This window comes from Sorex araneus, chromosome 6, assembly GCF_027595985.1.
Source record: "Sorex araneus isolate mSorAra2 chromosome 6, mSorAra2.pri, whole genome shotgun sequence".
NCBI lineage: Eukaryota > Metazoa > Chordata > Mammalia > Eulipotyphla > Soricidae > Sorex > Sorex araneus.
Window position 1 is genome coordinate 128,989,229 of NC_073307.1, and position 14,368 is coordinate 129,003,596.

The 14,368-nt window shown below is 39.4% G+C and overlaps 1 protein-coding gene across 2 annotated transcripts in view; it reads right to left on the reverse strand.

Annotated features, from left to right (window-relative positions):
* Positions 1 to 2,462: 2,462 nt before the first annotated feature.
* The window catches only part of CCDC34 (coiled-coil domain containing 34), a 34,286-nt gene continuing 22,380 nt past the window's right edge, over positions 2,463 to 14,368 (reverse strand). For both annotated transcript variants that reach the window (XM_055141924.1, XM_055141923.1), the window contains 3 exons: positions 7,280 to 7,438; positions 6,317 to 6,458; positions 2,463 to 2,995 (listed from right to left, as the gene is read on the reverse strand). In XM_055141924.1, coding sequence (XP_054997899.1) covers positions 2,784 to 2,995; positions 6,317 to 6,458; positions 7,280 to 7,438 — 513 coding nt within the window. In that variant the 3' untranslated portion in view covers positions 2,463 to 2,783. The remainder of the gene's footprint in view (positions 2,996 to 6,316; positions 6,459 to 7,279; positions 7,439 to 14,368) is intronic.

Sequence of the window (14,368 nt, forward strand, 5' to 3'; positions counted from 1 at the left end):
TACTGTGGCTCTGAAAAGTCTACATGCTCTCCATACTATGAGTTTTCATAGAATAATTATCTAGCATTTTTCTCATATCACCTGAGCACCACCAGGTGTGGCCCCAAACAAAATAATAACAATAATAATTCCCAGATAATTTCACGAGAGGACTGTTAGGTAAAGTCTCACCAACATTTTTGCCAACAATTCCTACTAATTTTTTCCAAACTGCCTTCTGCTTCGAAGTGAAATTTTTCTAGAGATATTCTTTTTTTTTTTCTTTTAGGGTCACGCCTGGCAATGCAGAGAGGTTATTCCTGGCTGTGCACTCAGGAATTACTCCTGGCGGTGCTCAGGGAACCATATGGGATGCTAGAAATTGAACCCAGGTCGGCCTCATGCAAGGCAAACACCCTATCCGCTGTGCTATCGCTCCAGCCCAAGAGATATTCTTATAATATAAATATCTTCAAACTATCCTAGAACTGTTTCCTGGTATTCATCAAGATTCCACAGGTTAATTCCTAAACTGTGGTAAATGACTAATGCAGCAGAACCATAAAATGTATTTTAAGTAGCTGTCACTTTTAACTGAACTTATTTTATATAGACACAACAAATTTTCACTTCTTGATAATACCCTTAAAAAAGACAGATTTTTAAATCTTAATAAAAACAACAGAGGGCTGGAGCTATAGCACAGAGGGTAGGGCTTGCACACGGCCAACCTGGGTTCTATACCCAGCATCCCACATGGTCCCCTGAGCACCGCCATGAGTTATTCCTGAGTGTAATGCCAGGAGTTAACCCCTGTGCATCGCCAAGTGTGACCCAAAAAGCAATAAATAAATATATAAATAAGTAATTAAAAATTAAAAAAATAAAAACAACAGAACATTGACTAATCATTTTAAACTATTATTCTTAACATATATGTTAAAAAAAAAACCTGTGACACCAAAGTTAGTAAGTTATCATTTAACATCTTAAAATAATGCATTGACAGGGGTCCAGAGTGATAGCTCAAAGGGCTAAAGTGCATACTTTGCATGGGGGAGGCTTGGTTCAATTTCTGGCAGTGTCTGGGCCCCTGAGCATGGCCTTAGCACCGAGACAGGCATGTGACCTGAGCACCACTACTTGTGGCACTCAAACAAAATAACAATAGCAATAAGAATTCCCAGATAATCTCACATCTAGCAACCTAATTATATTTAATATGTGATTTTTTGACAGCAAGCTACAAAATTTTATTCATGTCTCAAAATTACTATATATAAAAAAAAAACACACAGTATGAGAATAATACCCAAAGATAATAGAAATGAGGGCCAGAAGGATGGGTCCATGGCAGGAAACTTACCACAGTGGGGAGTGTAGTTAGGACAGAGAGGGCTCACTACAACAATTAAAGTTGGAAATGATCACTCTAGATAAGAACTGAGTGCTGAAGAAATTAAAGTGATATTGTTTTAGTAACTGTGTTGCATGTCATGGTGCCTAAAAGAAAATAAAACAGGGCGGGGAGGAGGAAGGGGAAGAGAGAAAGAGAGAGAGAGAGAGAGAGAGAGAGAGAGAGAGAGAGAGAGAGAGAGAGAGAGAGAAACAAAGAGAGAGAGAGGGAGAGGGAGAGGGAAAGAGAGAGAGAGAGAAGAGCCAGAGACAGACAGACAGAAGACAGACAGACAGACAGAAGAAAAGTGTTTGTGAAAGGAAACTGGGGACAATAAAGGGGGGAAATGTGCACCGGTGAAGGGACGTGCTTGAGCACTGTATGATTGAAACTCAATCAGGAATAACTTTGTAACTATCTCAGGTGATTCAATTTAAAAAATTACTACTTATCAATCTGAGACCAGAACACACAAAAGATTTTTTTGAAATTTCCCTTTCAGTTCATGCCACAATACTGAGGTTGCTAGACAGAGGGCACAATTGTTGGCAGGGATCCACAAGACTGTGATGTATACTGGCACTTTGGTGTTGGCTATGGTGTTACATCTTAGCTTTGAAGAGTTGTGAAATACATACAATGATGTAAAATAATTGTTACCTCAATGAAAAAATAAAAAAATAAATTTTCCTTTCAAACACTTCAACCCTCAGGCTAAGAGAAACTCAATAGGCCAAGAGACACTCCACAAACTGGATGCTTGCTTTGCATGGAAGAGGTCCAGGTTAATCTGTGGCACCCTGTGGCACGCTCACCACTGCCAGCAGTGACCCAGGAGCACAGAGCACTGCTGTGTGGCTCAAAATTTTAAAAAAGCAGCCTGTTTTTAAATGACAAAATACATCCCCAGTTAGTTATTTACATTAAAAAAGTATACCAAAAATCATTAAGACGGTTTTTCATTACTATAGGATTTTTTTAACCTTTCTCGGTTTTCCTAAAATCTACTTCAGTTTAGAAATGAATCATTTAATTTTAACCTTATTATGTTCTATAAATATAAAACACAAACAACATGGAGTATGAAAGAACATAGGAAAAACTGTTAGTTTTATTGGTTTTATAGTTGTTTTAAGAGAAGCTAAATTAAACACAATTATGAGATATCCAGCCAGTTATTGTGCAAAGTAATATGCCAAGATCAACACTGAAACATTTATAAAAATGAAAATATATAAAATATGTGCCTCACTTTACTATAAAGACTCCATATACAAATGCAAAATTTGAAGTTGTCACTAGTTACATTAAATGTTGAATTCCTAAGTGACTGAGCAGTGAAAAAGTGCTTCTGATTTTAAAATTAAAAGCATGCAACTTCCCACTATTTCTGTACTATATTTGTCTACTATCTTTGTATTCCAAGAGTTCCAAGGCAAAGATTGTCTCTGGCTTTATGAATTACCAAAGGCGATGACCTGTGTGGCTGACTTGTCACAGGCCTTTTAGTCTTCTTCCCTGATAGATCCTTGGCTTCTCTGGGAGGAGGCATATGAATAGGTTTCCAGGGAATTGGATTATAAAAGGCAGGTTCTGGATAAGAATTTCCACCATGAAAACCTAAAATTATTAAAAAATTAAAACAAGAAAAACAGCTGTTTGAGAACAAAAAAATAACCAATTTTAAAACTCCAAAACAATGTTAAAATATTTAAAAGGCAGAAATATTAGTAATAAAACAATGTGACATATTTAAAAACTTTAGCTCAAATTTGTCTTCATTACTTATAAATAAATAAAATAAAGACATTCTCATAACAATTTGAAACTGATTGCATACTAATTTCCCCTCATCAGACACTAACATTTATTAAAAAGAAATTGTTGTTTACATAGGCAAAACTGTTATTCAGAACCACTGAATTCTAAATTACTGACACTCAAATTAATAAAATTTCATGTCAGTGAGGGTTTGATTACTAATTATAGAGTGCTATCTTAGTGGGATGTAAACTAAGAATTTAAATAGCTGTATTATTTGACACTTAACTTTGAAGAAGGAACTATTTAACAAGTCATACCCCAATTTTTCTGTCACTATAGGTAATTCCTTTACTTTATAATTTGTAAAGATGATCTGGGCAAAATTAATAAAATTCACAAATTAAAAATATAAATTAACAAAGTTTAAAATGGAAAAAAAAACACACCCTAGGACTGGAGAGATAGATTGACAGGCTGAGCTCATGTTTTGCTGGTGGGAGACCCAAGTTTAATCCTTCATAGCGAATATTCCCCAGGGCACTGAGAGTGACCTCTGAGGAAAGAGGATGTGGTATAAAAGCTACATTAATAAACAGCAATGTAAAACACCCTATTAAGTGGGAGAAAATATTTGCACAGTATACATCTGATAAAAAGGCCAATGTTCATGGTTCAAAAACATGAATCATTCCATCGGAAAAATGGGTAAACTTCCTTGAAGAAGATATGCAGATGGTTTACTATCTGGCAAGGCAGAAAGGACGAACCAATGTTATCCTACACATCTGAACATATCATTAAATGTTCATCTTCACTTGCCACTAGGAAAATGCAAATTAAAATAAGATCCCCACTTCCCAACCACTGAGAATGACAGATACTAAGATTAGTGTTGGTGGGGATGCAATGAAAAAGAAAACACTCATTCACTGTTAGCTGGAATGATGTCTGGATCAGAATATGGAAAATCTTATTGAGGCTTCAAAATATTTAATAGAACTACCAAATTACTCAGTAATTTTACCCCTGGACTCTATCCCAAGAACAGAAAATATTTACTTGAAAAGATACATAAACGCCAATGCTCACTGCAGTACTGTGTACAACAGACACAATATGGAAAGAATGCAACTGCCTAACAACAAACACAATGCCAATACTGTTGAGCTACGTGAAAAGGCAAATCATGCCTTTTGCTACAATGCAGAACTAGAGGGTCTCACATGTGAACAAAACTGTCAGGTGGAGGACAAATACTGGAAAATCTCATTCATGTGATATATAAAGAAGCAAAGCAAGGGCTCTGACAGTATAATGACCCTTGAACTTATTATTCAGCTGATGTAACCAAGCTGGGGGGAGGAGGAGGGAAGTGAAGAGAGTGGTGGACTAGAAGTGGCATAAACATAATGGGGTGGGAGGCTAGAGAGATAGAACATTGGGTAGAGGGATTATGGTGCATGCCTTGCACCCGACTGACCCGGGTTCAATCCACAGCATCCCATATGGTTCCCTGAGCACTCAGTAATTCCTGAGCACAGGAACAAGGAGTAACTCCTCAGCATCACAGAGTGTGGCCCAAAAACAAACAAAGAAGATAGTGGTGAGGGTCTTGAGCTCTTTGACGTGGTGGCACAGTAAATTTGTTGCCACTGTAATCATGTTATCTCAACTGCAAGCTAATAAAGCTAAAAGCAGTAGAACATTTACAAATATATCTCTTAGACAGACTGGTGTGATAGCACAGCGGGTAGGGCGTTTGCTTTGCACACAGCCGACCCGGGTTCGATTCCTCCGTCCCTCTTGGAGAGCCCAGCAAGCTATTGAGAGTATCCTGCTTGCATGGCAGAGCCTAGCAAGCTACCTGTGGTGTATTCAATATGCCAAAAACAGTAACAACAAGTCTCACAAGGGAGACATGACTGGTGCCCGCTTGAGCAAATCAATCAGTGGATTACAGTGCTACATCTTTTAGACAGAAGAAAACTCATTTCATTTTTTTTTTTACGGGTGGGAGCAGGAGGTATTTCCAAGCAATGCTCAGGAGGCCCAAGGATCGAACCCAGTTATACTAGGTCAACCAAGCAAGCTGCACAAGGTATGGGGAGGCCATCAGGGCCACACCTGGTGTGCTTGAGGAGGTCATGTAGTAACAGAGCTTGAGCTTAGGGCCTATCACATGTACGGCATATGGCGCCAGCCCTTTGAGCTATCTCTAGAGTGCCGTAATTCACTTTACAAAAATGCAAACATTTTCCTGTAGTTTACTATATAATTTTTGTAACATACAATATTTTGTTCTGTTTATAGAGTAATATCTTACATATTACTTTAGCAATTAGCTCCTAGTCAATGTATATATCATCAGCTACATTTTTCACTTTACTATCCAATTATCTAGTTAAACCCACTGCTTATGACCCCTTTTCCAAACAAGAAAGAAAAACCAAGAAGCAGCTCACGATCAGTAGCTATAGTGGATGACCTCTGTGACACGTACAAGAGGCAAAATCCTGACAGCAGGAATGTGTCATTCAGACACTGGCAACCCACTTTGACTACACAGATATGTCAACACACACTTCACCAAGATGGTCAAAACAAAGTCTGGAATATGTTCTATTGTGTGAACAAAACAGAATGGGAGTATTTTTAATAATAAATCACTTAAACAAGTGAAGGCAGCTGTCAGCAAGGTATGAGCTTCCAACATGAGGCACAAAGAAAAACATGCATCGCCATTTATAATCAGACCAAGCCTGAAGGCCAACCGGTTTTGTGTCTGATTCATGTGCGGTCTAGTATCCTACCTTGCCAGAAGAATGTGCCAGACACTGTAGCCTTGCCTTAGAGACAGAAGAGGACAAAAAAAAAGACCCCTTAAGTATATTCCAACTAAACTTTTATTATCTAAGAAAAGAAAATTTTTCTACATCTCTTAATATTAGAAAATATTACTTTGCAGTTTTAGAACTACTATTCTAAGAAAAAATAAATCTGCTTTATGGAGAATGGTTACAAAACTGAACTATTTCCACAGAAAGAGACTATGTAATATGAAAGAAAAAGATGGTTTTTGCACACTTTTCTCCTGTCAAAAGGAAGCACCATATATAATACTGACTCCTGCAAACCATATTTGTGTAAGTGTGTAAGCCATGTAACACGAAAACCAACCTGTGACTTTTCCATTTGCATAACCATAGCTCTTTACAACCGGACAAGGTTTACATTTAGCATTTTCCAACCATTCCTTAAACTTTTGTTCTGCTATTTCCTTTTTTTCTTGTAATTCGGCTTGCCGTTGTTTTTCTTTTTCCTTAAAATGAGAAGAACAAATGCAACTAAAAATTTTATTGAAATTCTAATTCCCCACTGTATCCTATCCTAATGGCTTACTCCTCATAAACACTGAATTAGGGGGCTGGAGAGATAGCACAGCGGGTAGGGCGTTTGCCTTGCACGCGGCCGACCCGGGTTCAAATCCCAGCATCCCATATGGTCCCCTGAGCACGGCCAGGGGTAATTCCTGAGTGCAAAGCCAGGAGTAACCCCTGTGCATCGCCAGGTGTGACCCAAAAAGCAAAAAAAAAAAAAAAAACACTGAATTATATTTCTATGATTTGAGAGCAAAATTTAACATGATCAGGGATGGGAGAGGAAGGGTCAACTACTTATAATCAAAAGGAGATATCAAACCTAAGTGGGAAAAAAAATCCACTTTTTTTTTCATTTAAAAGAATAGCAATTTATAATAAGTGGTAATAAGATTTCCCATAAGAACACAACAAAAATATTTTTAAATTAAAAAATGTTGAGGCCAGGGCCAGAGAGTAAGTAGAGCAGCTAAAGTGCTTATTTTGCACGTGGGTGACCAAAGGTTTGATCCCCAGCATCCTAAATGGTCCCCTGAGCACTGCTAGGAGTAATTCCGAGCACAGAGCCATGAATAACCCTCGAGTTTCACTGGGTATGGTCCAAAAATTAAATGAAACAAAATAAAATCCTGAACGTGCCTGAAAAACAATCTATACATTATTACTATTTAACAGGAGAAAATCATAAAAAGCATAATAATTATATGAACACAAAAATCATGTACTATAAGGAATGAAAATGATATATTAATTAAAAAGTAACCTTTTCTTTTTTCTTCCTTTCACATTCTTCAGCTTTTTTTTTCTTTAGCCACTCTTCATACTTCTCTTTTGCTTTTTCTTTCAAATGTTCTTTCTTCAGTTCTTCTGCTGCTTTTTCCTCCATTTCTTTATTAATTTTTTGTTCCCTCTCTTTTCTTTCCTTAAATAAAAGCAAAGGAATTTTCATTAGAATACCTGAAAACATTCTCATATGAAAAAATTATTCTCATGTATCTTATTTTAAAAAATAAAGTAATATGCTAAACTGGTTATTTAATCTTTTTCTTTTAGTAAAGCAAAATAGTCTTATTAAAAGAAATTTACCTAGAGAAACATGAGAGGAAAGAGAGAAGCATTTATGTTCAAAATCAAACATGGACTTCTCCAGAGTAGAAAAAGCCTAAACCAGTTATTTCTTACAATAGGGTTTTAAGAAATGGGGTTTATAGGAAAATGTATAACATTCTTGTAATTGCATGGCCAATCATTTTCTACCAGCTGAGCTGTTAGCCTCATGACAGTAGTCACAATGATCTGGTTTACCAAAGTATAAATATAAACTGAAACAGTGCTGAATAAAGTGGGTACTATTTACTTGTTCATTTGCTTATAACAAATAAAGATTTATTCACTAGTGAATTGAAATTCCAAGCCTCAGTGCTTAAAAAATGTTTTTCCTTCACTAAAAATAATAGCAATGTGTTATTATTGGACAGATAGTTTGCCATTATGAATATCTGGTTAAATCTTTACCATCAGTAAGCTACTGAGGAAAAATGAACAACATTTGAGACAACTAATAATGCCCTTATATGGGTAAAGACAGGCAAACTCTTATAAGTCTTACAAAGACCAGATGTTGGAAAATTATAGACCTCAAGCTAAATATGTTCCACCAGCCACTTTTATCTGTAAATAAAGTTTTACTGAGGTGTAAAAATACCACATGCATAATTTAATCTCTGCTTGCTTTCAAATATAGCAGAGAAAGTCCAGTAGTGCCAACAGACCTTAAAGGCCTGGAAAACCTAAATTATTTACCTGGCCCTTGTCAAAAATAAATTTGACAAAACTGTAAATTGATGCTTTTTCTTTTCTAAATAAGATTCATTAACATGATTAAATGACCAGTGAAACAGGTAGATCTAAGTAAGGATCAAAGGTTTAAAATACAGTCTTCAAAGCGTAAAGCACAGAGAATATAATGCTAGAGCCATGATCCTGGATCAAAGAAACACAAGCCAAGAAAGACATTCTTCCGTGAAAGTATATTGTAGAGGGTTGGAGAGCTAGTACAGAAGGCAGAGCACTCTCTGGCAGGCAGAGAGTATAGCAGGCAGACAGCACTTTCCTCGCATGCAGTCAACCCATGTTTGAACACTGGCAGCCCACACAGGTTACCCAAGCCCTGCCATGAGTGATCACTGAGCACAGAGACAGAAGTCCTGAGCACCACAAAGTCCCAAACCAAAATTTTAAAAAGTATCTTGTAGACTACTATAAGAATATCCCCCCCAAGCAGTATCTACATAGATTATGTATCTACGGCTATGTATGGAAAGGCAGGTCTTAAAAACCAAAGCCAAACTAATTTTCTTAGCTTCTATCTATATTTCATGTTGGATAGCATTTAACAAAAGACACATAATACGTCTGTACACATTGAAAACAAAAAACATTTCTTTTACTTATATATTTATTTCTGGCAGATGATGTCAGAGGGCTGGAGCGATAGCACAGGGGATAGGGCATTTGCCTTGCACGAGGCCGGCTGGGTTTGATTTTTGCCACCCCTCTCGGAGAGCCAGGTAAGCTACCGAGAGTATCCTGCCCGCCCAGCAGAGCCTGGCAAGCTACCCATGGCGTATTTAATATGCCAAAAACAATAACAAAAAGTCTCACACTGGAGATCTTACTGGTGCCTGCTCGAGCAAATCGATGAGCAATGGGATGGCAGTGACAGTGACAGTGACGTTCAGAGGAATCTCCTGGCTCTGCACCCAGGAATCACCCCTGGCTGCTCTGAGGCTCATATGGGATGCCGGGGATTAGATCGGGGTCAGCTGCGTGCAAGGCAAGTGTCTCACCCGCTACACTATTTCTGAGAGAAGTTTAAGGTAACTCAAATTAAAATTTAAAAATTTTACTTTTTGTTTGTTTGGGCCACAACTGGGAGTGCTCAGGTGTCATTCTCGACAGTGCTTGGGAGACAATGATGTGCCGTGCTGGGGATCAAATTCAGACCTTGCACATGCAAAGCACACACTCAGTTCACTGTGCTCTCTCTCTCCAGTGAAAGGTGTCATGTTACTGGGGGGTGGAAGGAAGGAAATTGGGGACATTGTGTAGGAAATGTACACTGGTGAATGGACGGGTGCTGGAACACTGTATGACTGAAACCTGATCATAGACAACTTTGTAACTGTTTATCTCATGGTGATTTAATAAAATTTTCAAAAAAGATGTGACATTATTAAAATGGCAATTTTCTATGGAGTTATCTCTTCATTGAATACAATCCCAATAGTCATGTAATATTCAAAAAGGTCATTTTTTTTTTTTTTTTTTTTTTTTTTGCTTTTTGAGTCACACTCGGCAAAGCACAGGGGTTACTCCTGACTTTGCACTCAGGAGTCACTCCTGGCGGTGCTCGGGGGAACATATGGGATGCTGGGAATCGAACCCAGGTTGGCTGCGTGCAAGGCAAATGCTTACCCTCTGTGCTATCTCTCCCACCCCTAAAAAAAAAAAAAGGCCATTATTAAAGAAATTGATTTTCAATTGTACGTGAAAAGATGCAGAATAACAATTTGGGGGAAAAAAAGAGTTGGATGACTTCAACACATAATCGTAAGAATTATAAATTTAAGAATTTAGAACAAGAGTGAAAAGCTAGAAGTAGTATGGTGTAGGATATAGATCCAAGGAACAAAATAAAGTCCAGAAACAAACATTCACAGTCAGTTAATTTTAAAAGAGCAAAGGCTGTTGAATAGGGAAAAGATCTTCCTAACAAGTTGTGTTGGAACAAGTGGATAATCATGTAAAACAATAAACCTTGACCTTAACTCATATATTAAAATCAATTCAAAATACGCAAACAGAAGTTAGGGCTGAAAGGTTAAAGTGCATGCCTGACACAAAGCCCATGATCACCAGAGCTTCTCAGGGTGCATCCTGAAGGAGGCTCTAGTTGCCCCTGGGCACCACTTCAGTGGCCTGGTCAATACCTGGTACCCCCCAGCCCATCCAGCACCACATCCTCAGGCTCTTGCATCAAACAGCAGCTGGCTGGCCAGGATTCATGGGGAGGGGCCTGCAGGAATCCTAAGTACAGCTTAGGAGTAACAGCCCCTCATCGTGCGTGCGGGGGCACACACACACACACACACACACACACACACACACACACACACACACACGGAAAAAAGCTAAAGTTAATAAGCTTTCTAGAAGAAAACTATGGACACTTTTTTTTTTTCACCTTTGGGATAGAACAAGATTTCGTAGGTAGGATACAATAGCCATCCGCTGCAACAGGCAAAGATTAAAATATCCAACTTGATCAACGATTTTAAACTCCTGTCTCTAAAACATACCAGTGAGAAAAGTCATTTTAAATGAGAGGAAGCAGTTGCAAAACAAACAAGTGACATTATGTAGCTTAATTACTTAAAGATGGCTTATAACACAATAAGGCACAAACCCCTTCCACAAAGTGGGCAAAAGTCTAAAATGGAGACCAAACAAAACCAGAAGAAGAGACGCAAAAACTGAAAAGGTGGTAAAAAAAAAATGGAACTGTGCTCCTCCCCAACTTCACGCTGAAGCCTGGATGGAGGAAACTGTCTGTAAGGAAAGGACCTTTAAAGAAATGATTAAGTTTAAACGAGGTCTTAGGCAGGGGGGCTAATTTGCTAGCACTGCCGCCTTTCTAAGACGAGAGAGAAGCTCGAGAGCCGAGCAGAGGCTCTGGGAGGGTAGCGAGACGCACAGAGCCCAAACCCTCGAAGAATCCAAGTCTTGGCTCCCCTTCTTTTTTCTGGACCGACAGCTTCCGACGACCTTCTGTTGTTTAAGCCACTTGCTCTGCAATATTTTGTTCTGGCAGGCCTAACAGACTAATACCATAAGCTTATGGAAAAAAAAAATACTAAATATCACTTGCTTCCAAAGCGACAAGTTAAAACTAAAATGACAGAAAACAAGAAAGACACCAACAATGTAAAATTTGGTGAGATTGTTCTGTTTTGCTGTGTGCTTTCACACAGTAGCAGTGGCAGGAACATGGAATATGCAACTTTCGCTAGCTTTTTGTTCTTTGTTTTTATTTTGCTGTGGGGCTGGGGACCATGCGGTGCCAAAGACTTAATTAGGTAGGTAGCAGGTGGCATACAAGGCAAGCGCCTTAACCCCGGTAGCCCCTAGGCTACTACTCCAGCCCCTGTTTGTTTCATGTCTTGTTTTGTTTTGTGGGCACACCCAGCAGTGCTCAGGGGCAACTCCCAGCAAAGTGCTGGAGTGGAGTTGGTGGGAGATACCAAGTGCCAGAGATCAGACCCAAGCCTCCCACATACACAGCACATGTGCTAGGCCTTTGTTTGCGCTATCTTCCCAGGCCCAACATGCATACTTAAAATGAAAAGTTTGGCAATTTTTTTATAAGGTAAATCCATGTTTACCATACAATCCAACACTTCAGGTTCTGGGCATTTATCCAAGAAAGAAACCTGTATTTTATTATAGTTATAGTGCTTTATTTATAATACTCCCCCAAACTGTCAGCAACTCAATCATCTGCCAACTAGTGAATAGATAAACAATCTGGTACTCCAAAGAATACAATACCACTTAGCAAACAAAAAGCTTAGGACAGACCCTCAGATCAATGGAGTAGAATTGAAAATCCAGTGACAAACAAATTACATAGGCAATTAATCTTCGATAAAGGAGCAAAAAATATGAAGTGGAGCAAGGAAACCATCTTCAACAAGTGATGCTGGGAAAACTGGTCAGCCACATGCAAAAACTTGAACTCAGATCTCTTTCTAATGCCATGTATTAAAGTCAAATCAAAATGTAGGCCTTGATATCTGACCTGAATACATAAGTACACAGAGGAACACACAGCCTGAACCTCCATGATATTGATGCTAGAGGCATCTTTAAGGACGAAATGCCACCGGCCAAAGCAAATGGAAGCAAAATAAACAAATTGGTACTACATTAAGAAGCTCTGCAGCTCAAAAGAAACAATAACCAGACTATAAAGACAATGAAGACTAGGAAATATTATTTGCCCAAAACTCATCCAATTAAAGAGTTAATGTCCTAGTAGGTGAGAGTCTCTTGCCTGCACGCCTGGCTGTCTTCTCCGGGGCCCCTCGGAGGGGATGGGTTCCAGCTTCCCTCCCCACCCTGAGCAGAGCTCCCAGTGGCCAAAGACCACCGGAACCTAGCTAAAGCCATGCTGGAGGCCCCTCTCCACATGTTCAGAGAGGCCTCATGCATGAAGGTACCAGCAGAGGAACCCAGGTGTGTGTAATCCCATCAACGGCCAACATCCAGAGACTTAAAAGCAAGCTCCCAGAAGCTTTGCGGCCATGCAATATCTTGTAGCCTGCTTCTCCCTCTGAGAGAAACTGGCAATCTTCTGAGAGTTTCCTGCCCACATGGGACAGCCTTGCAAGCTCCCCATGGCGTATTCATATGCAAAATCCAGTAACAAGCTGGATCTCATTCCTCTGACATCGTTAGGAGGGCCGAGTCGAGATGGACTTCTAAGATCTCAGGGAAAGGACGAAATGAGATGTTACTGAGCTCGCCCGAGAAATCGGTGATTAACGGGATTTCGTGATTCGTGATTCGTGTCCTAGTAGGTAAGACAGGGAGGGGACCCATGACAATAATAGTTGGAAATGATCACACTGGAAACAAACTGAGTATTCTGGGCAAACCACAATGCCCAGAAGAAGAGAGTGAAAGCAAGAGTGTGTGTGTGTGTGTGTGTGTGTGAGAGAGAGAGAGAGGGGGGGGAGGGAGGGGGGGGAGAGAGAGAGAGAGAGAGAGAGAGAGAGAGAGAGAGAGAGAGAGAGAGAGAGAGAGAGAGAGAGAGAGAGAGAAGATGCCTGCTACAGAGGCAGGCTGGATGGGAGGACTTGGGGTTGTTGGGAGGGAAATGGGGGTGTTGGGGGCATTGGTGCTGGGACATGTGCCCTGGTGAAGGGACGGGTGTTGGAGCACCGTATGACTGAAACCTAATCATGAACAGTTTTGTAATGGGGTATCTCATGGTGACTCAATTAAAAAAAATTTTAAAAAGAGTTATTGTCCTAGACATATAAAGCACTGGTAGAACAAGAGATGAACAGAAACTTCCTCAAAGAAATACAAATGGCCAAAAGGTCATGAAAAAATGCTCTATTATCACTAATCATCAAGGAAATGCAAATCAAAACAACAATGAGATATCACCTTATGCCACAGAGACTGGAATTTATCAAAAGAATAACAACTGGTATTGGCAGTGGATACAGGGGATAAGGTACCTTCATTCACTGCTGATGGGAATGTCAACTGGTCCAGCCCTTTTGCAAGATATATTGACATTCCTTAAAACACTTGAAATTCCATATGACCCAGCTTAATTCCACTCCTGGAAATATATCCCAAGTGCCCAATAACACTATGCAGAAAAGACATCTGCACTCCTATGTTCATTGCAGTAAACCTTAGAAACAACCCAAGTGCTCAAGAACAGATGACTGGATAAAGAAACCATGGTACACATAAACAATGGAATACCGCTCAACCCTAAGAAAAGATAAAGTCATGAAATTTACTGATACATGGATGAATTTGGAGAGTATCATGCTCAGTGAAGTTAGACATAGGAACAGGGACAGGCATAAAATGATCTCTTATGCAGGATATAAAGAAACTTAGCAGGGAAATGACAAATGCCCAAAGGCAAGTGAAACGAAGAACTGGTCTTCAGTAGGAAGTTTGCCATTGTGGGGGCTGGGGGTAGGGTCACAGGTGGGGACACAGGTGGAGGAAAGTGGATTCTGGTAAAGGGGTTGGCGTTGGA